The following is a 22,420-nucleotide window of genomic DNA, read 5'->3' as shown; positions in this document are numbered from 1 at the left end:
TTGAGCACTTGTCTTATTCATTAGCATCATCTTTTTAAAGCAGATTTTGGGGCAAAATCTTTTCTTCCCACTTTCTTCTTCCATCAGGTACTGAGATTTCAGGGGGTCCTGTCCATGGACAGAACCACTTAGCCCTTTCTGTTTGTTTGTTCCCCTGTCCCCTATCATGTCTGAGCAGGCTAAATGGAGTAAGCTGAAGGGAAAGAAGGATCCCAGCTATGATTTGATACGCTGAGGAGCTTCACAATGTATTTATCTTTTTAAAGAAGATATTTATAGCCTGTGTGTGTGTGGGAAAGAGAGAGAGAGAGAGATCTGGAAAAAGGGGTAAACAATGAGGTGGAAAAATTTGCAGATGATACAAAACTACTCAAGATAGTTAAGTCCCAGGCAGACTGCAAAGAGCTACAAAAGGATCTCTCAAAACTGGATGACTGGGCAACAAAATGGCAGATGAAATTCAATGTTGATAAATGTAAAGTAATGCACATTGGAAAACATAATCCCAACTATACCTATAAAATGATGGGATCTAAATTAGCTGTTACCACTCAAGAAAGAGGTCTTGGAGTCTTAGTGGATAGTTCTTTGAAAACATCCACTGAATGTGCAGCGGCAGTCAAAAAAGCTAACAGAATGTTGGGAATCATTAAGAAAGACGTAGATAATACGACAGAAAATATCATATTGCCTCTATATAAATCCATGGTACGCCCACATCTTGAATACTGCATGCTGATGTGGTTGCCCCATCTCAAAAAAGATATATTGGAATTGGAAAAGGTTCAGAAAAGGGCAACAAAAATGATTAGAGGCATGGAGAATCTGCCATATGAGGAAAGATTAATAAGACTGGACTTTTCAGCTTGGAAAAAAGATGACAAAGGGGGGATATGATAAGAGGTCTATAAAATTATGACTGGTGTGGAGAAAGTAAATAAGGAAGTGTTATTCTCATAACACAAGAACTAGGGATCACCAAATGAAATTAATAGGCAGCAGGTTCAAAGCAAACAAAAGGAAGTATTTTGTCACATAACACACAGTCAACCTGTGGAACTCCTTGCCAGAGGATGTTGTGAAGGCCAAGACTATAATAGGGTTAAAAAAAGAACTAGATAAATTCACGGAGGATAGGTCCATCAATAGCTTTTTCGACAGGATGGGCAGGGGTGGTGACCCTAGCCTCTGTTTGCCAGAAGCTGGGAATGAGCAACAGGGAAAGGATCACTTGATGATTACCTGTTCTGGTCATTCCCTGTGGGGCACCTGGCATTGGTCACTGTTGGAAGACAGGATACTGGGCTAGATGGACCTTTGGTCTGACCCAGTATGGCCTTTCTTTGTGTGTGTGTGTGTGTGTGTGTGGTAGATTTCAGAGTAACAGCCGTGTTAGTCTGTATTCGCAAAAAGAAAAGGAGTACTTGTGGCACCTTAGAGACTAACCAATTTATTTGAGCATAAGCTTTCGAGCTGTAGCTCACGAAAGCTTATGCTCAAATAAATTGGTTTGTCTCTAAGGTGCCACAAGTACTCCTTTTTGTGTGGTAGAGGGGCCCACTGACTCTCTATGCCTACTAGCTGGAGTTTCTTCCCCACTCCAGCGAAGTCCAAGGAGGATTACAGCTCGCGACCCCCTGGTAATAACCTCATGACCCCCAGTTTGAGAACCCCTGTACGAGAAAGAATTATTCATAATATCAGAAAGAAGTATGCCCAATCATTCTTATCGCTCCAAAATGGCCAACAGCACCATGGTACTTGGATGTAATGGAGATATCTCAGAAGGCTCCATTCATCTACACAGGAGGCAGGAACTCCTGTTCTCTGGCCTACTAATGCATCCCGGTTCAGGCTACCTGAGCCTAACAGCTGGACTGTTGAACAGCAAATCATAAATATGTTGGGATGATATGCTGTAGCTCACGAAAGCTTATGCTCAAATAAATTTGTTAGTCTCTAAGGTGCCACAAGTACTCCTTTCCTTCAAAACAGTAGAGACTCTTCTAGCCTCACACACGCCTTCCTTTTTCTTGGCCTACGAAGGGGATCAGACGGATTTCTCCTACTGATGTCAAGATAGAAGATCAAGTCTAGAAAACACAACCTTCCAGCATTTATGGATTTGGGCCTAACATCTTCACCATGGCATCTCATGATTCATCACTAAACACTAACATAAAGTGATGAGATTCTTTACATCTGATTATTGGTTTGAGGAAATGTGCTGCTTTGTCTTTCCTGCCTGAGATCTACTCACAGAATCATAGAATATCAGGGTTGGAAGAGACCTCAGGAGGTCATCTAGTCCAACCCCCTGCTCAAAGCAGGACCAATCCCCAACTAAATCATCCCAGCCAGGGCTTTGTCAAGCCGAGCCTTAAAAACTTCGAAGGATGGAGATTCCACCGCTTCCCTAGGTAACTCATTCCAGTGCATTCCCTCCTAGTGAAATAGTGTTTTCTCATATCCAACCAAAACCTCCCCACTGCAACTTGAGACCATTGCTTCTTGTTCTGTCATCTGCCACCACTGAGAATAGCCTCGCTCCATCCTCTTTGGAACCCCCCTTCAGGTAGTTGAAGGCTGCTATCAAATCCCCCCTCACTCTTCTCTTCTGCAGACTAAATAACCCGAGTTCCCTCAGCCTCTCCTTGTAAGTCATGTGTCCCAGCCCTCTAATCATTTTTGTTGCCCTCCCCTGGACTCTCTCCCATTTGTCCACATCCCTTCTGTAGTGCGGGGACCAAAATTGGACACAATACTCCAGGTGTGGCCTCACCCGTGCCGAACAGAGGGGAATAATCACTTCCCTCGATCTGCTGGCAATGCTCCTCCTAATACAGCCCAATATTGCTACAAGTGCTAACAAACCAATCCCTGTATATTTTTTTTTCCCATAAAGATGTCTAGTTATAATCACATTGACAAGAAGGGTCTCTGAAATCTCTGCTCATAGAAGACTTGAACCTCCTTGCATTTTCCAGGAGGATACGGTAACTCATTGTTCCAGGGTCACTGGTAACCAAAGTAAACTCTGTTCCATACGTCGCAGGAAATCATTCTTCCTTAATTTCTCCCCCAACTTCACCACTTTAAAGAAAAAGCATGAATAATATTGGATGTGAGGAGAACAGTTTAAAAAACATAGAACTGACCTATTCAGGGAAACATGGTTATTCACTTACTGCCACCCTAAATGCCCTGGCCTGAAATCGTCCAAATGCTCCACAGTGACATGGAACAATTCCTTCATTGTGGAAGCATAGTTAGATAAAGCAGTGGCCAAAGACCACAGTGGCCTTCTGAGCAGAAATCCACAAAAGAAATCAAACAAGCTGCTACCAGGTCACCTCTCAACACTTCCATGGAGCAATGCAGGATTGATCTCTGTTCCTCTACAGCAGATCCTTTGGCAGGAAGGTACGCCAGGCAGTGATTCCAAAGCAGATTAATACTTCTAATTTTAGGGAAGCGGAAGAACATTTCCCATCTATCTGTCTTCCCTTTCTCTCCCTACTAGCTTTTTCTTAGTACCCACTTGGTTCCACTTGTCACAGACTAGGGAGAGGTAAAGATCGAGAATGGAAACTTGGTCACCTGATTTCCTTTCTGGGACTGACCCCTCTTCCAGTTGGTGTCACCCAAAATAAGTTCTCCAGGTTACGATGCAATAGCCTCTATCCGTAGGGCCCATCTGTAGAGTTCACACAGATAAGATGGTGGGTGCAGTTCTGTTCATTCTACCAAATCAGACTGTTATGCTGTGATAGAGCTTTGGAAATACTCACCTGAGACGAGGGCAGAAGATCTGTCGTCAAATACTGAAGCCTTATGCACAAATTTGATCTGTATTTGCAGGAAGAGAGGTGCAGTCCAAATATTTTGGTTTGTGGAAGAAGTAAGTTCTATGAAGTAAATCCATGTGGTAAAAAAAAAACTTCCACAGATTCTTTCTTTTAATAAGAACTAATATCACAGAGTATTATATGAAAAATATTTTTTTTATGTTCTTAAGATAATGGCTTTGTTTTCATTTATCTTCCTGGCTGAGAAGAAAACAGGGTTGATCAGTAAATCTGGTAAATTGTAGTATTATAACCTGTATTGCCAACTTTTGTGATTGTATCATGACTCTAGCAATTTGGCCGTGTTCTTGGAAACATGATGAAAGGCTGCCCACTCATGAATTTTCATTTACTCCTATTTCTGTCAATGGGTCTGTAGCCAGCAAGATGGCCACCATTTCCCTACAGTCTATCTGCATGTGAAAGTGAGGCTGCCCTTAATAAAGTTGGCTGCCATTTCCCCTCTTTTTAGTGAGACTGAAGACATGTCCAAGGGCAGAATGATGGCTACTGCATGGTTCAGGGAGCTGGCCAGGATACAGAGACTGTGAGGAACAGCAGAGACACTGTGAAAGATGGATGGGGAGCAGGAGTCAGATTTAGGGTTTTTTGAAAAGGGGGGGCTCGAAGTGGGTCCACAACAGGGGGAGGCATGGCAGGAATTGGTAGGGGAGGTAGCAGTGGAGAAACAGGAGAGGGAAGGGAGGAGTCGGGGTGGGGTGATGGCAGGTCTCTGGCAGAGAAGTCAGATAGAGAGGAGTGTCAGGGAAGGGTTGCTTCTTGCAAAAGGCTAAAACAATCACACATTGTGGCATTATCAGTTATCCGAAGGATTGATATAAGTTTAAAGTTCTTTAATACATATATCTGTAACTCATCGACCCTAAAAAGTGTGCAAGTTCTACGTGCAGGTGTGAATGATGATGCATTAATTAGGTCAGTGGTTCTCAAACTATGTACCATCCAATCCTCCTTTTATCAAAGGAAATAAACCAGGAGTGGAGAGTAAAGACACCACCAGGAAATGGATGGCAGTTTCCTTGTATTAGGGATGAGGAGAGGATAAGGGCAGTCTCCATCCGAACAGCCAGGGAGAGGCATTTTTGTGTGCACTAAAGACTGATGTTCCAACCTAAAATTATCTCACTCACATTAGTTGAGGAGTAGACAAGACAGGCTCAACAATGTGATTTGATGTTTTGTTTTGTTTTTTTTACACCTGAAAAATTGTGATCTCTTGAGGTTGACAAGGCTGTATAACAGTTTTTCATTGTGTCAAGGCATGTCTCAGTTCTTCCATCCTTTATCCGGGTATGGATTCCAGTCTAGACTTACCTGTGTTTTGCTCTTGCTCATTTAGGATTTCACATACCTGGGGAAAGATTTTTCTTCAAACATAAAAGGTGTTTGTAAAGAAAGAGAGGTGATTGCTCTGTTATTCCTACATGCTCCACTTTATTGATTACTGCTTCTAACGTTCTGTAACTTTGGTTTAGGTGGAGGATAGATTTAGAAAAACTAATCAGGGGTCCCCTGAAGCACAGTCCAAACAAACGGGCAAAGCGTTGGAGCCACCAGTGCCTTCAAGATCGGAGTCCTTTTCCAATGGAAACTCAGAGCCTGTTCAGCCTGCACTGCAAAGACCGATGGAACCCCAGGTAAAAGCAGAAAATCTGGGAAGGGGTGGAAGAAACCTAGAGGCCCCAGTTCACTTAACTTTAGGTTTGAAGATCTTGGCATATAAAAATACATATTTAAAGTGTATTACTACTTTTCAAAGGGGCTTATTGAACGGATTTGCTCTCTGTATATATTCAGAGTCATGCCTGCTTATTTTAGTGATGATCATGTGGGTTTAATTGCTTTTTGCTTTTGAGCAGAGACAGCCTACCTAAGAGAGCTAGTTGCATTCTGTCCCTTGGTGTGCACCAGCAGAATGGTTGGCTTCATTCCAGTCAAAGTTAACAGTGAGGTTGCACAGGTCATAATGTGGGCCAAACAGCCTTTAATTACTGGAAATGATGTGCAAGAACGAAATAATCAAGCTTGACTTTTACATCCCTGTAGGAAAACTAACTAGATGCAAGAACAGATGTTTGTCTTGATTGTTCTGTTTCCTAATGAATCTCTAAATTTTGGGAGCCTGTATTTTATAGAGTTTAGAGTATGAATGTACAAATAAATACAGGCTCAAATTTACAAAAAGGCTATATATAAAATTTAAATACATTAATTAAATTAAACTTGGTGTGCAACTTATGTATCCATGCAGAACATAAAATGTTGCCTTTTTTCTTTTGATAAGTCTATACATAATTGATGACAGTGATGACTAAAACTGTCCCTGCTTACCTTGTTGTGACTAACTATTGCAAATGTTTGGGGCAACTGCAAAATCTGATCAGAAGGGAGAGTGGGAGGAATCGTGAAAAAATTTCATCCTCAACTCAGATTTTCCTGGCTGTCAGAGAGACTTCTAGCAGTATTTGACAATCTTGGGTTTGTGTGTGTTACTTTAACCTTAACCATGTCAAGTATTTCTGTAGTCCTGCCTTGGACTTGTACTCAGATGAATGTGTCTCTTGCACAGCTGTGTGTAATAAAACAATTCAATAATATACTTATAAAACCGAATAGAGACACTCTCATAAAGCTAAGATTAAATGCTAATTGTTGATTAATGAGTGGGTGAAAACAATGTATCCTAGAGTTATGATCTTATCTGGAAAGGGTTTTCCTCCTAATCTGTTTCAGAAAGCATTTTTCAAACAAATGGCTTACTGAGCTCGCAATTGAAAAGGGAATAGGGTGGAGCATCAATTTGAGGCTTACAAATAGAACTGCTAATGGGCTTTAACTATGGAGTTGCTGCTGTGCATCCATTGTGTGTGTGTGTGTGTGTGTTTGTATGTACAGTATGATATATGGTTTATGTATAATATGCATTATAAATAATATGTAACAGTGTATAATATACATATAACACACATAATATATAAATATATATTATGTATGTAATATATATAGAAAAATACTGCAATGACTGTAAAGGAATAAAGGCTTTTGTTTTATGATCGTCCTTCAAAAGTTTTGTGTTGGCTAGTAAATTTAAGACTTTAGTTATAATATAAATCAGAATATATTTAGGTTTGCACATTTGGCAGTATTCCTAACTTATGGATTTCTTCACTTTGATATCTGCTTTCAAATTGTCCATCCAACAGGTGCTGCTATCTAAGACCTGATCAGAGTCCAGTGAAGCCAGAGGAAAAGCTCCTGTTGATTTCATTGGGCTCTGGATCAGGCCCATAGTGCAGATCTTATGTTTGTTTATTTTCTGGTTACTAGTGTATGTGTATTTGGAGAGCGTACCTCACCAAAATGCATACATGCTGTGTTCTAAGTCTGTTACGTTCTCTGGGCACCTTCCTTGCTTTTTGATTCCACCTCACGCTTACCTTATGTCATAACCAATTTGTCTCTCCCCACCCACTCGCCTTTATTCTGTTAAAAAAGCCAGTTGTACAGAGCGCATTGAATGTTTTATGTTTTGTTTTCTTGTAAGGTACAGTGGTCCCATCTGGCATCTCTCAAGAACAATGTTTCCCCTGTCTCGCGATCCCATTCCTTCAGTGACCCTTCTCCCAAATTTGCACATCACCATCTTCGTTCTCAGGACCCATATCCACCTTCACGCAGTGAAGTGCTAAATCAGAGTTCTGACTCTAAGTCGGAGGTACCTGACCCCACTCAAAAGGCTTGGGCTAGATCAGACAGTGACGAGGTGCCTCCAAGGGTAAGGAGTAGAAAGACAGAAGTGTGCTGCTTTTTTTTTTTTTTCCTTTTTTAATTTGAAGAGTGTGATCGTTTACGCACTGGAAAAGCCGGGTCCACAGAACAGTGCCATTATTGGGGAACATATTTTTGAAGGGAGTTTATACTGTAGATATCTAGTCAATTGTCCCATGATAACATGTTAAAAAAAATGAATTACAAAATCTCTGATGAAAATGACAAATATTTACACACTGTAGCTCTTGCAGAGAAGTGATTTATTATGCAAAGTTAAATAATCATTACAATATTCAGGAAAGAATTTAAAACTTCCCTGGCATGATAGCTTAAAGTTTATTTTCTTCTATTTCTGGTTGGAAAACCAAGCTGTAAACCATGAACTTATTTAAAGTTTAGATGGAACTGAACAAAAAAGAAACATTCAATATTTTTTCCTTTCTGCTTGGGATTTGCTTCTTCTGAATATGTTCTTGCTTCCCACCAGTCTCTGTCTCCTGCTGATCCATTACCAGGCATTCATTTGGTTCCTTTGAGTTTTATTTTCCTAATCCTCATGCTATTTCAGAAAATTGCTTTGTGTGTCCCTTGCTTCAGTCAAAATGCCATATTCTTTTAAAATGTCTCCGTAGTCTGGGGGCAAGGGGCGTGTATGTTTGTGTGGTAGCTATTTAGGTATGTTAGTCTAAACTTTCAGTTCTTTTCAGTATCCAAACAGCAGCCCCGCTAAAGATTCTTCATTTTTTCTTTTGTTTTCTTTCATTTTGTTCAGTTATACTGACTTTGGCTTAGAATAATGTTGTTCAAAATATATTTGCTGTGGCAGGAGATTCTTAATTTTTCCCCCTTCTCCCTTCATTAATTTTTACTGTTTCTCTTTTCACCCAAGGTACCTGTGAGAACAACGTCCAGGTCTCCCGTCCTATCACGTCGAGATTCTCCACTGCAGGGCAGTGGGCAGCAAAATAATCAAGCAGGGCAAAGAAACTCCACGAGGTTCGTAAGCCTGGATCTCCCTATCTCTCCTGTTTTGTAAGGAAAGTTAGTTGGAAGCCAGAGAAAGGATCAGTGGCATTATCTCTCGGACGTGAAGGAAGGAGGAAGGTGGACCCATTCTCTCTTAGCAGTTAATGTTGAGTTTCTTTGGCACTAAATAGTTCAACAAACCTTAATGAATTTTCTTCTTGCCTCTGCCTCTTTGAAGGGGCTGTTTTAGTAAGTCTTGCAATATTTTCAGAGTAGTCTTAACATTTAGAAAAAAGGGCCCAGGCAGGCAAGTGCTTGCTATCAGGTATTGTACGTATTGCTGCAAATGGTCCCCTTGTGTTGCAGCGGAAGCTTTTCCCAGGAGCAAGCATGGTGCCCAGTAGTAAGTATCTACAGGATCTAGTCCTAAGGGAACCCAGAGGCTTTTCAGCTCTCAAATGTTGTAGTGTTGTATAGCCAGTCCTCAAACAAAAAGAAGCACAAAAAGCAATTAAGCATTGTTTTAATTTCTTTTTTGTGAGTGAAAGTTTGGTTCCTCAGGTATTAAGATGGCTAGTGTGGCTGCTGTGTAGGATGTGAATTGCTGAGAAAGTCCTAAGCACAAGGATTAGTACACTCCTTCTGATCAGTCATTAACAAAATATTGATGAGTAACCAAGCTTGATTTTAAGTTTAAAGTGCGATATCTGAAAGTAAAGTTGACAAATGCACTTTTCTTGAGATAGCAATATAGAGCCTCGTCTGCTATGGGAGAGGGTGGAGAAACTCGTGCCGAGACCAGGCAGCGGCAGTTCCTCGGGCTCAAGTAACTCCAGCTCACAGCCAGGGTCCCATCCTGGATCTCAGAGTGGCTCTGGTGAACGGTTCCGAATGAGATGTAAGTCCTCTTCTCCCCCCGCCCCCCCCCCACCCTTTTTTTTTTTAGGATTTCTAGATTAATCTGTAGTATTTGCATTGTGCAACAGCTAATAATAATAGTAATACAAATGAAGGACAATGAATCTTCACTTAAAAGGAATTTTTAATGTAGAGTATCAGGCTGGGACGTTTTGATCCTCTGTATGTGCCACCCCTTTTCATAGCCCTTGTTTTGAGGGGGTTGTATGTGTAGAAATCTTCAATAATAGGTTTTAGCCTCTTTCTCCAATTCAGACTCAATTACAGTTTTATTCATCAATGTGAGTCCATTCCTTTTCATATACGATCTTTGAACTAACTTCCTTCATATGTGTGAGCATCCCGGATACTTTTTGATCATACGTTGCACATCAACTCTCTCCATGAGTACAAGGATAGACACTTTTTTCCGGAGCCAGATTCATTAGCATTTTAATTATTTTCGCATTTGGGTTTCTTTTTTCCTAATGTCAAGATGTCATGTTTCCTTTTGACTCGAGATCAAATCCTCGATAGTTTTTTTTTTAATGTTAGAGAGGGTGTCAATGAAAACCTACAAAAATTATATCTGAAAAGCAGTTCCAATCCCCCTCTGTAAACATACAGCAAAAATAGAAAAGGTTCACTATAGCTTTTTGAATTGAGCAGGACACTGCTGCTATGTGGTGTGAGAGCATATTCAGTTGTACGGTGTAAGACACACTATAGAGGTAGCTAAGGGAAAGGAGCTTGGAATGAAATAGTCTGTGGAAACCCCAGAATGCTCAATGTTGCATGCTATTAACTCCCTAGTATAGATGGGCAAAGCTGCTGTAAGTCATGTTCCTCTTTCCATGTTTTCAGTCACTGGTAAGCTGCAGTGCAAATAACAACTGCTTGTGGTTTTTCCTGTCAGCACGAGAGGTTTGCTCTGGTGGAGGTAAACTTGTGGCTGGCCCCCTAAGGCTGAAATACCCAGTGTAGACAAGGTCTTGTGTTTCTTTTGCTGCAGAAATAAAAAATTCCTAACTTAACAGTGACCCCCCTTTTTTGTGTTTTTTTTTGGGGGGGGGTCTTGACGCATGTAGCATCATCCAAATCTGAAGGTTCACCGTCTCAACGTCATGAAAATGCAGTAAAAAAACCTGAAGAGAAGAAGGAAGTCTTCAGACCCAGCAAGCCTGCTGTAAGCTAAACCTAACTGTTCTGGTTATCTGATTTTTCACTTGATGTTAGATAGGTCCATTACAAATACTTATGTGGTGAACTGAAGCATTGTGAATGAATTAGAGATTCAGTTTGGCAGTTGCATACTATGAAGTGTTAAATATTTAAATGCATTTTATTTGCTTCTTGAATTTTTGTGTTTTTTCATTTTCCTCCTTTCAAACCTCTCCTACCATCCTGTATACTTTTCATGTGGCTGGACCAATGATGATTCATATGACCCAACCATACTATTGCTGTGCTGAATGGTGCAGGGAGAAGTGGTAAGTGCTTAGCTATTACAATCAAATGTTAACTGCAAAAAAAAAAAAAAAAATATGCTGTATTATCATTACATTTTGCGCCTTTGGTATCCAAGAGGTCAGCGTAGATGATTTCAGTGGTTTCATCTGAATCAAAATCTATGAATCTGATGTTTATTCTAATATTGCCATCGCACTCAAAGGCCCCAATCAAATGAAGTCCTTTAAAGGAAGATGGTGGCTCCCATCCCATCAGTTTATAAACTATGTGAAATATTTTATACGAACAGTGTTCAGCCGAACAGACAGCTCAGTAAATTTAGGCTGTCTTACAACTTTGCTGCCCAAATTTCTGTGCACTGTAGCCTGTCAATATGCAGAACAGTTGGGGAGGGAAAATGATGGACTCCTTAAAACAATGTATTATAGCGTGTTCATTGCTCTAGCAGTTCTGGTGGGAGCAAGAGGGGGCAAAGACCTACATAGTCTTAAATTTCTAGGGTTTTTTTTTTTTAAAATTTGCCAGTAAAGCACAAAGAAATCAGTAAACCAATTAAAAAAACCCCTGTTGCTGGGAACGATGGAAGTGCAGCAACAAACTGAACAAACTCATTCCCCGTGGCTGTGTTGCTGATACGTTGCCTCTCCTCCTCTCCAATCTGCAACCTCACTGTTGCATTTCATATTCTTTTTTTCCCCTTTGTCTCATTCTCATTAGGATTTAACTGCCTTGGCAAAGGAATTGCGAGCTGTAGAGGATGTGCGACCTCCACACAAGGTGACAGACTATTCATCATCCAGTGAAGAGTCGGGGACGACAGACGAGGAGGATGACGATATGGAACAAGAAGGAGCAGATGAATCTACGTCTGGGCCGGAGGATGCCAGAGCTGTGTTAGTTGTTCTGTTTTTTTCTATTTTGTGTGGCTATGGGGAAAAGACCTCAACGTATGTTTCGTTCATTAGCCCTCTTTTACCAAGACAGTATTCAGGAGTCCATCAAAAGTACTTAACAGTCAGTTAATGCGCACGTTTCTGAAACACATAGGGTAACATCTTCAAAAATGTTCCTTTTTCAAAAGTGACTTTAGCATTTCGTCTAAGTGCCTTTGAAAGTTAATGAGCAAGTGCCTAAATCACTTTTTAAAATAGGACTTAAGCTCCTAAGTCACTTTGGCACCATTTGAAAATTTGATCCTTTAAATCTTAATGTTTGTCTTGTGTTACTAGAAGCCAAATTATGATATTGTGTGTCGTTCCCTTCCCTCATTTGCATTTTATAAATGGTGAAGAATTGTGTTTAGCTATTTTACGATTTATTTGCTTCTTGAAGAAGCTCTTCCTTGATGATTTATGTCAATATTCCACTTTGGATGCCACTGTAAATGATCTATGACATGCACTTCATACGAATACATGAAGAAAGACTAAAAAAGAAATACTATGGGGTTATTTTATCCAAATTATTTCTTGCTTGATGGATAGATCAACTCTGAACCTGAGCAATGGTGAAACAGAGTCAGTGAAAACCATGATTGTCCACGATGATGTGGAGAGTGAACCTGCCATGACACCTTCCAAGGAGGGTACTTTAATCGTCCGACAGGTATTGTATTTCCTTCCCTGCACAGTGCTGTGTCTTTACTGTGATCATTAACCCGCTTGTTCATTCACCCATACTGTTTCTACATTATATTTGTTGTCCACGTTATCAAGACACAGATGTAGCATATTTTGGATGTGCAGACACTTGATGCATGCAGAGAAAAGAGTAGCCTCCATCCCTTGCTGCTACTGTTTTGCATGCCTTGCAATGACATCCATTATAGCACCATGCAGAGCACCTCAAAGTCTGTGTCAAAAAAGTGATAGAAAAGCTGCAGGTGTGTGAAGAAAGCACTCAGCACAGAAGAACTTAACCTGGTTTTATGTTAAAAACCAGATGCTGGATCTCGGAATTAGAAGGGGGTGGGGGAAAAGTGCTCAATTCTTTTAACTACTTTAAGCCTAAAGTCAAGAACAAACTAACAAAAAAGCAAGGTAGCAAACAATTGGTGCCGGGGGCTGGGAGGGAACGTTACAAGGTGCAGGGCAGTGACTGTGGATGAATCTAGGTTTGTTGTTTGGTTTCCTTCTATTTTGAAATGTTGTATCTTTATGATTGTGAAGATGATGCTTCCTTGTGTATTAAACTAGCTCATCTGTTAATGAGTCTGTCAGCTCCTAGGACTTCCTCAGTAATCACATTCTTGAGTTTTGCAACTGAATGTAATTTTTTTAGTTGAACCCTACGGTTTGCTAATTAAGATTTCATGGTGACTGTTTAAATAGCTAGATTAGGGAATTCACCAGATTTCAAGTTCTTATCAGAACATGACTCAAGCTAGAATTAAATAAAATGATGGGAAACAACAAATACAGAGAGCTTTTCCATGTAGCCATAGTAGAAGCAGCATAGACTTACTGGCACAATTATTTTTCTGGTAAAGGAGCTGGCCTTGCAAGTGAATCAGATTAAGTGAGAGGCTCAATTCTGCTTGCCAGAGGTGCAGTATTTACTGAGTTCTGGAAGCTCAGCACACTTCTAACCCAGGCATCAAGGCATAGAATATTGGTACATTTAAAAAAAAAAAAAAAAAAAAAAAAAGAGAGAGAGCGAGAGAGTAGATACAGCTGATAGGGATGAAAGCCTTAAGCAGCACTTGAGCAAGACAAGTGTGCCTGTTTTTTCTACAGAGTACAGTTGACACAAAGCGTGCCAGCCATCATGAGAGCAATGGCTTTGCCGGTCGCATTCACCTCTTGCCAGATCTCTTACAGCAAAGCCATTCCTCCTCCACTTCTTCCACCTCCTCCTCCCCATCCTCCAGCCAGCCGACACCCATCATGTCCCCACAGACACCCCAGGACAAGCTAACTACTAATGAGGTATGTCTTGCACCACAGCTGGCTGCTTTCTTAGGGTTATTCCAGTATTGCCTAATAGCTAGTTTGCAGAGGAACTCTAGCCAATCTTCCCCTGCTTTTTTCTGTCACTTTTCTCCCTCCCCCAAAATAACACATTTCAGTTCTGTGTGAAAAGCCCTTAACTCTAGATCAGTTTTACCCCAAACTTGCTAGTTTACTATTTTTGCTTTCTACAGTGAGTCATTAATTGCATGGCTTTTGTTTAAATTAAACTTGATTACCATATATTCAGACAAGTTTTTTTTGTTTTGTTTTGTTTGAAATTTCTGTATTTTGGGAACAGGCTAGTTGCAAGAATCTGCCGGGGTTTTAAAAAATAATTAAATCAAACCTGGTAATTTTGTCTTGATGTTACCATAAAAAAGGAGCAAATAACTAGGCATGCACAAGTAACTCACTTGTGCAAACTACCAGCACAGGATAGGAAGCTGATTCCAGCCTCACTGAAGGATTTTACTCTTTGAAATTGCCACATGGGGTTGGTGACCATTTGAGGAAAGCTAGGTTGTTTGGGGTATTAGCTGTTTGGAATAGTGTACTGCAGGAGATCTTCAGGTTTTTAAGGTCTAGCTGTGCTATGAAAATTGACTCCTGCTTATTCTCCAAGTCTGCTCTCTATCTCTAGTTGGAGTCCTATCTGAGGACTTCACTGTTCCAGAATTTTACTCCTGTTATCTTTGCTGGCTCTGCAGTGCTAAGAGGGACTATGTTTCATTCTTCTAAACCTACAACAGAATTGTTCATTAAATCCCAGTTATATAGTCAATCCTTGTACTTTTGCGACTCTTTGAAGGTGATGGGGATGCACTGGTGTGAATGAATTTGTCCTGCTCATCCTGTAATGCTGGTGGCGAGGAATGAGAAGGAAAGCACCCAGCATTACTTTCAGTTTCCAGGTTGAACAGGCAGGCCTGGCATTTAGAGAAAACATCTTTAGACTTGTAAACAAGTATGCTGTAGAGTCAACCAGCCACTATAAATGTGCAACAACATGCTGCTGCTTCTCAGAATAGAAGTGAACTTTAAACACATAGGTGCTTTGACATCGGTGCCAAGCTGAGGTATTCTGTGTACAGTTACCAAAGAACCTGAGTTAATGGTGATGCACAATTTTCACAATAGGATGAAAAACGCTTTTGAAACGTATTGAACCATGTGACGGCAAGCATTCATTTTCACAGAAGTTCAGTCCGTGTAATGCTTGCCATTCTTCATTTTCAGCTGTGCTTCACTAGTCTTTAACTTTGTAAAAATATACTCTGACAGGTTACATAGACCAGTTCAGTGATTCAAGGATATACCTGTTCGTTACTTTGCTCTAAGCAACAAATAAGCAGGGTTCAATCAATTTAGCTCAAACTGAGTTTTGATAAGGAGACAATGGCAGTTGTTTGTGGTGGCATTGAAGTTATTAGTAATGTGGTTGAAAATATTTTGCTTTGCAGAAAAGTTCAGTATGATTAAGCCCAATACAGTGGACACTCACTAGAACGCGGGATTTGGGATCCATGCATGGGGACCGCCTTAAAATGAATTGCAATTAAAGTAATTAAATTTGGGATCCACGACCACGTTATATGCGAATTCATGCTATATAGACGCGCATTCTAGCGAGGGTCCGGTGTAATTGTATTTGGTGAGGAAGGTGGAGGTTTAGAGGGGACAGAGGCTTTAGGCTGGTTAACAGTGAGGAAGCTCCTCCAATCTTGTTTGCAAAGGCATAAAACAAGCTGAGCAGAGACACATTCCTTTTGTCCACAGTAATTTTTACATGTACAGAGAAAAACACTCGTACTTTTTGATTGTTTTTTATTTGTGCCATTCTGCTTTAATGTGCAATGTTATCACTATAACACTTAACTCACTAAACTGGCAAGGATTTTTCAGTCATTCCATCTCCACTTTTAACAGTTCATTGTTTCACTTGTCTTTCTACCTTTTTTGTGTTTAGAATACAAAACTAAATAAAGCACCAGTGCTTTTATCAACTACATATTCATAGCTTCATATCACTGTTTACTGAACCTTTCACACTAATGAGCCCCTTGTTTGATACAGGTGTAATATTTGCTATGTGAAATGATGGTGGAAGAAACTGCTGGAGCTTTCTGGCAAGAGGCTCAGTTTTAAGAAACAAAAGTAGAGAATTAACATGAAGTACTAGACATTGAAATTTCATTAATCATAGAAGTGAATGCCTGATCCCAGATTATTTAGATTTTGTTGCTCAGACTAAGAGATCAAATTCCATAACATATTAAACAAGCTCATTTCAGGAGATGCATAACAAATAGAAGTATGTAGTGGGCAGTTCACAAATAGAAAATTAAAATATGGAACGAAGTAGTGCTAGCTTCTAATAACTTCATAAGTACCGTACATATTTTAACCGGTGATAAGGAGACGTTCCCTTACTTTTTTGCCTGTTGTAGTGACCATTCCTCAAACATCTCCTTTAAAATCTGAGATTATAGGGGTAAAGAACACACTGACTACATGCAGTGGTAATGTGTGAAATGTGCATCTATGGTGCCTGCCGTATGTATATAGGAAGTATAGAAGGTTGGGGGTGGGTGGGAAAGGGCTTCAGAAAAGCAGTAAAATTCTGTAGTGACTTAGAAATGTTCATTGTTATCGTCACTTTTTGTTGTCATTTATATTAATAAAGTTGAAATTTACATTGCAGACTCAGTCCGCTAGTAACACACTCCAGAAACACAAATCTTCCTCCTCCTTTACACCTTTTATAGACCCCAGATTACTACAGATTTCTCCATCTAGTGGGACAACTGTGACTTCTGTGGGTAAGTAATGTAGATGCAAGAAGACAGCCGAAAAAAAAAAAAGGGGGGTTCAGTGACTTGAGTTGCTCTTTAAAGTAGTTTAGAATGTTTCCATCATGCTTGTTACTTGATTTGCACGGGATTGCATAGTTTATTTCCTTTTTCCATTTACATTTCTTACAAAAAGAAAGACTTGCTTAATATTGTCAGTCACTGATCTGAGTTATTTAATAGAAAGTATATGGTAAATATTTGGCACTTAGAAGATAGTATTTCATTTACTACTTTTTTTTTTTTCCCCCCCCAGTGGGATTTTCCAGTGAAGCCATGAGGTCAGAGGCAATAAGGCAAGATCCCACCAGGAAAGGATCAGTTGTCAATGTGAATCCTACTAATACACGACCACAAAGCGACACCCCAGAGATTCGCAAATACAAGAAGAGATTCAATTCTGAGATTTTGTGTGCTGCCTTATGGGGTAATGTATATCTGCATCCCTCCCTTCCCTCCTCTCCTTCCCTTATTTCTTTGTTTTTCTTTGTCATTTACTCAGAGAGAGTTCATAAAATCAATCAAAGTGCATGAAGAGTGAGAGGGATTTGTAGTGCAGCAATTATCCAGTGTCCAGATAAGCCATAGATTACAACACAAGGAGGGATGGAAAGTTGTCTCGTACAACTTCTTGGTGTATATGAAAATACACCAGTATAAGCTTAATGACCTAGAAATGGGGTCTAGACTGTTCATAAATTCATTTAAGGAGCAAGGACAAATAAGTATCTGATATTTTGGAATATCTACATAGTAATCAAAGCTCAGTCTGATGTCATCACAGTGAGATCTGGTTACTATTGTGCTTATGATGTGGCTATTCTGAGGTCTGGCTTGATGGCAAGTTCTGACTGGTATAGTCTCAGAACTGAATAATAATCATTCAGAATTTTGTCAGCCAATTGGGATGTTCTTGTCAACTTTTTAAACCTCTTTTTAGTATATGTCTGCAGCTTTTGTGGGCATTTTGTGTCAGTACAAGGTTGTTAGGTTAATAATACATTCATATTTGATTTTGCTTCTCAAAATTCTTGCTGACAAATCAAAGGGCTTGATTAGAACACATTTCATGTTATAACTTCTCTATTAGTGATCTCACATCAGTTTAGTTGGAATCACATAATTATCTGGGGAGAATAGGGCAAGTAACTAGGAAACTTCTTCTCTTTGAGACTGTGGGCCGCATTCTCTTCCAAGCTCTGCTCAGTGCATTTGGGATTAGGCTCATGGGGTGCCAATGTGCCATTTACAGTTATGGCTCTTATTTATCTTATGCCAGAGAAGGATTGGTCCGATGCCCATTTCCTACCTTGAGATGCCCCCTACACCCAGGATGGTTTTGTAGAGGAGTCATTTCCACTGGCTTTACAGCAGCAGAAAAATTGCCCATGCCATGAGAATTCAACACTGGCCACACGCATTGCCAGAATCCTGCCCTTTTGATACTGATATCTGTTTTAACGGTTTAAAACAAAAACATTAAACAGTTGTAAATGTTGAAAAAGCTGGAGGAGAAAGAGTTGGTCCTTCCCCAAAGTCACATGATCAGTAGATTAAGCATGGGGCTGCTGTAATAGTTTCATTTACATAGCACTTTACCAGTTATGGTGTGTAGGCAGTGATGAGCTGCCAAAATCTTAACAACCGGGGAGGGGCCGCCCCGGCCGGGGCTCCACCGGGACTCCTGCCCCATCCAACCCCCCGCGTTTCTTGACGCCGCCCCCGGGACCCCTGCCCTATCCATCCCCCTCCCCGTCCCCTGACTGCCCCCAGAACCGGGCAGGAGGCTCTCGTGGGCCACTGTAGTGGGTGCCCACCCTGCCCCTAAGAGCCAGAGGGACCTGCCAGGGGGCGAGGTGGGGAGTCCCAGAGGTGCTTACCTGGGGCGGCTCCCAGGAAGCATCCGGCAGGTCCCTCTGGCTCCTAGGGGCAGGGGAGCGTAGCTGGGGGGGAGCAGCCGCTCCCCCCACTGATCACATCAAAAATGGCGCCTTTGGCGCCAACTTCCTGGGTGCTCCGGGACTGGAGCACCCACAGGGAAAATTTGGTGGGTGCAGAGCCCCCACCAGCAGCTTCCCGCTCCACCCTGGCCCCAGCTCACCTCCGCTCCGCCTCCCTGGGCCTGAGTGGGAAGCCGCCACCTGCTTCTCTGCCCTCCCAGGCTTCTCATGGGAACACTGATTTGTGGGGAGCTGGGGGGGGGCGGAGGAGAAGCAGAGCAGGGCGGTGCTTCAGGGGAGGAGGCGGAGCAGAGGTGAGCCTGCTTCTCAGTTCTCCCAGGCTTCCTGCGCGAACAGCTGATTCGCGGGGGTGGGGGTGGGGGTGGGGGGGGACGGAGAAGCAGAGCGGGGCAGCGCGTTCAGGGGAGGAGGCGGAGCGGAGGTGAGCTGGGGCCAGGCGCAGGGCGGGGAGCTGCTGGTGGGTGCTCTGCACCCATCAAATTTTCCCGGTGGGTGCTCCAGGGCTGGAGCACCCACGGAGTCGGCGCTTAAGGTGCCACTTTTGGCCGGTTGTGAAATTTAGAAGCCCTTTTAGAACTGGTTGTCCCTCGCCGGTTCTAGCGAACCGGTTCCAGCTCACCACTCTGTGTAAATAAATATTGTTCGCTATTTTTACAGGGGGTGCTCAGAGAAGTAAAGTGACTTGCTCAAAGTTTTTTATATATATAAATATATAAAAACTAGGCTCAAAATCTAGGCCTCTTGGTTCTATACTTGCTCCACTAAATCACAGTTGTCCACAAGCAAGTCTCTTAGCCTTCATATGACCATTTCTCCATCTGTGAAATAGTGGGCAATGATATTTACTATATAGGAGGTCTGAAAACATGCGTGATTTAAGATGCTGGAAGGTAGATATGTTGTTCTCCTTCTGTGTATGAGGAAATTGGTTCAGCAAAGCTGTCTTACTGCAATTTTTCAAACCTGGGGGTGTGAATTTAGTGAAAGTCCTGCAGATACTCAGAACACTTGAAAATTAAGACAATTAGGTGCCTAAAAATGGGTTTAGGTGTGATAGTTTGAGGTAGTTGATCTAAACAACTTGCCTGGAAAGCACAATCGTCCAGATAGACATAAAAACAACGAGGAGTCCGGTGGCACCTTAAAGACTAACAGCTTTATCTGGCCATAAGCTTTCGTGGGTAAAAAACCCACTTCAGATGCATGGAGTGAAAAGTACAGATGCAGGCATAAATATACTGATACATGAAGAGAAGGGCTTGATAGACATAAGAGACCTGGATTCTAATCTTGGCTCTGACACCACCTAGCTTCATCTGTTTCACTTTACATCTCTAGACTAGTTTTGCTATCTATAAAGCAAGGATAATTATATTTACCTTCTTCATGATTACATGTTTTTAAAGTGTTATATTCAAAAATAGGAGTATGGCCAGTTATCATCAAATGTGTGTTGCGGGGAAGAGGGGGGGGGGATGGGAGTAGGAATGGGGGTTGAAGCAATTACTGCCCAGTATTCATTCTATGAAGCTATGTGTGTTTGGGGAGCTGTCGCCATTCCAACACCTCTTCATCAATCAGCTTTATCAAAGTTCACCAGTGTCAGTTTTTGCCCAAATGAGGGCTTAATATTTTTACATGCTTTTGTGTGAATAATTTTCAGTCCAAATTTATAACTTTGTGCAAATGGAAGATGTCAGTGAGAGGCGGGTAAAGAGAGAAGGGAAAATGAAATCACACTAAATAAATTGGGAACAAGTGTCAAACTTCCATGCCAAACCAAATTGCTCTGCCAATAGGGGCTGGGCCATCACTCATGTTTAGCACTTTCATGTTTCTTTGATCTACATATTTCATTCTTCTGTTGATTTAAAATAAAATCCTGGAGGTATTTTACAGCTATAACAAAACACTTCCCTGCTAAACATTTAGGCCAAATTAATTCTGGTGTACGCAGGCACATCTTTATTCTCAATGGATTTGTGCCTACTTACCCCTGCTGGGAGTTTGGTCCTTGCGATACTAAGTATGATAGCTCCTGTAAAGAGAGAGGGTTTTTTTATTTCCTTTACTAATTGTAATGAAATAATGTTTAAGGCTGTAATTTTTATAAGATTCTCCCAGGAAGTTATCTAAATAGTTAAGTTCAATGCTAATAATATAGACAGAATATCAGAGAAGTAGATGCCCAGTCCCGCAATATCTGCTCTACTAATTAGTGCTAATTAGTGCTATCGCTACAGTATGATTAGGTACTTGTCCTCACAGCGTAGAGATAATGATCTTTGAGAAGTAGGGAAGAATGTACCTTTTGAAATTACAAGACAGTAATCAATAAAAGCAAGGAGCCTGCTGATTTAAGGCTGTCCATAGCATCCTAAAATGTTGCCCTGTTGTGTTTAGATAATGCCATAAATGTAGTTTGCAAGGCTGCCCACTGTTTAATTTCTGTGTAGCTGAATCAGATCTGATCAGAATCAGATTAGTAGTGCTCAGTTTAGGATACAAGGCCAAATTAGTCCCTGGTGTAATTTTATCACCAGTACACTTAAACCAGGGATTAATTTGGCCTACTGTGACAACTTCTAACTCACAAGAACCATAATTGTATAGCTTTGTTAATTTACCTGTGTTATTTCAACCTGTTTTATTGCATTTAAAAACAATAGCTTTATGTTGTGATCTCTAATAAATGTTTGAGGAGGTCTAATCAAGCGAGTCACAAAATTGGTTTGACTCTCATCCCTAGTGCTGTATTTCAACTGTCCTTTTGCTCTCTTCACATAATTTGTGGTAATAGCTGTCTGTTATGGTGGCAAGCATTGAAAAATTGAATAGACATCTACTAACCAGATGAGTGTGGAGTATGTGAAGGGGGAACTATTGAGATCAAGGACAATTCCCCATTGAAAACCCCCTTTGTAATAAAGTCTTATAGAACTAGATAGGGATGAAACCAATAAGGTTCTATAAAAATGAAATAGGATTCTATAAAAATTATTCTAAACCCTATAATATTTAATAGTGATATATCTGTAGGTTTTTAAAACCACTCCATAGAATTCAGTTGCAGAAAGATCATTCTGTTAAGTTTTATAGAATGGTTTTAAGCTGTCTTTCTCTATTCAATTCTGCATGACTTTTTTCATAAGGGCCAGACCCTTGTTATCTTCAGCTCTTGGGAAGTGGAGGATGGACCCTGCTCTGGAAGGCTTCTTCTTGCATATCAGCCTCTTGCGAGTGTATGTGTGATAAATTTGATGTTCCACCTATCTATCCCAGTGAGCATGGGGGGTCTCTGCTACTCCACCCCTCTGCCAGGTGTGCAGATGGAATCAGTGTTGGGTTTGAATACCGAAAGTAATGCAAGTTGTTCTGTAAAGCATGACTTAATCAAAATACCAGGAAAACACGCATTATAATTTGGGTGTTTTTGTTTTGTTTTTTAACATAGGAGTGAATTTGTTAGTGGGAACTGAGAGTGGTCTGATGCTGCTAGACAGAAGTGGCCAGGGGAAGGTTTATCCTCTAATAAATCGAAGACGGTTCCAGCAGATGGATGTACTCGAAGGCCTGAATGTCTTGGTGACAATATCTGGTAATGCCCATTTTTCAATATGTTATTTTTCTGAAATCTGGACCTCATTGAAGTCCATGGGAGTTTTTGCCATTGACATCTGTGGGGC

At 41.0% G+C, this 22,420-nt stretch overlaps 1 protein-coding gene across 8 annotated transcripts in view; it reads left to right on the top strand.

The window, feature by feature from the left end:
• MAP4K4 (mitogen-activated protein kinase kinase kinase kinase 4) overlaps positions 1-22,420 on the top strand; it is a 245,918-nt gene that overhangs the window by 195,694 nt on the left and 27,804 nt on the right. For 3 of the 8 annotated variants that reach the window (XM_037898030.2, XM_037898046.2, XM_043536798.1), the window contains 12 exons: positions 5,345-5,506; positions 7,414-7,644; positions 8,530-8,636; positions 9,353-9,504; positions 10,592-10,689; positions 10,985-10,993; positions 11,691-11,866; positions 12,458-12,578; positions 13,709-13,900; positions 16,626-16,743; positions 17,030-17,200; positions 22,189-22,332. In XM_037898030.2, coding sequence (XP_037753958.1) covers positions 5,345-5,506; positions 7,414-7,644; positions 8,530-8,636; positions 9,353-9,504; positions 10,592-10,689; positions 10,985-10,993; positions 11,691-11,866; positions 12,458-12,578; positions 13,709-13,900; positions 16,626-16,743; positions 17,030-17,200; positions 22,189-22,332 — 1,681 coding nt within the window. The remainder of the gene's footprint in view (positions 1-5,344; positions 5,507-7,413; positions 7,645-8,529; positions 8,637-9,352; positions 9,505-10,591; positions 10,690-10,984; positions 10,994-11,690; positions 11,867-12,457; positions 12,579-13,708; positions 13,901-16,625; positions 16,744-17,029; positions 17,201-22,188; positions 22,333-22,420) is intronic. The other 5 variants (XM_037898052.2, XM_037898076.2, XM_037898037.2 and 2 more) reach the window with 4 other exon arrangements.

Source organism: Chelonia mydas, chromosome 1 (assembly GCF_015237465.2).
Source record: "Chelonia mydas isolate rCheMyd1 chromosome 1, rCheMyd1.pri.v2, whole genome shotgun sequence".
NCBI classification, from domain to species: domain Eukaryota; kingdom Metazoa; phylum Chordata; order Testudines; family Cheloniidae; genus Chelonia; species Chelonia mydas.
This window is presented reverse-complemented; position numbering and strand designations above follow the sequence as displayed.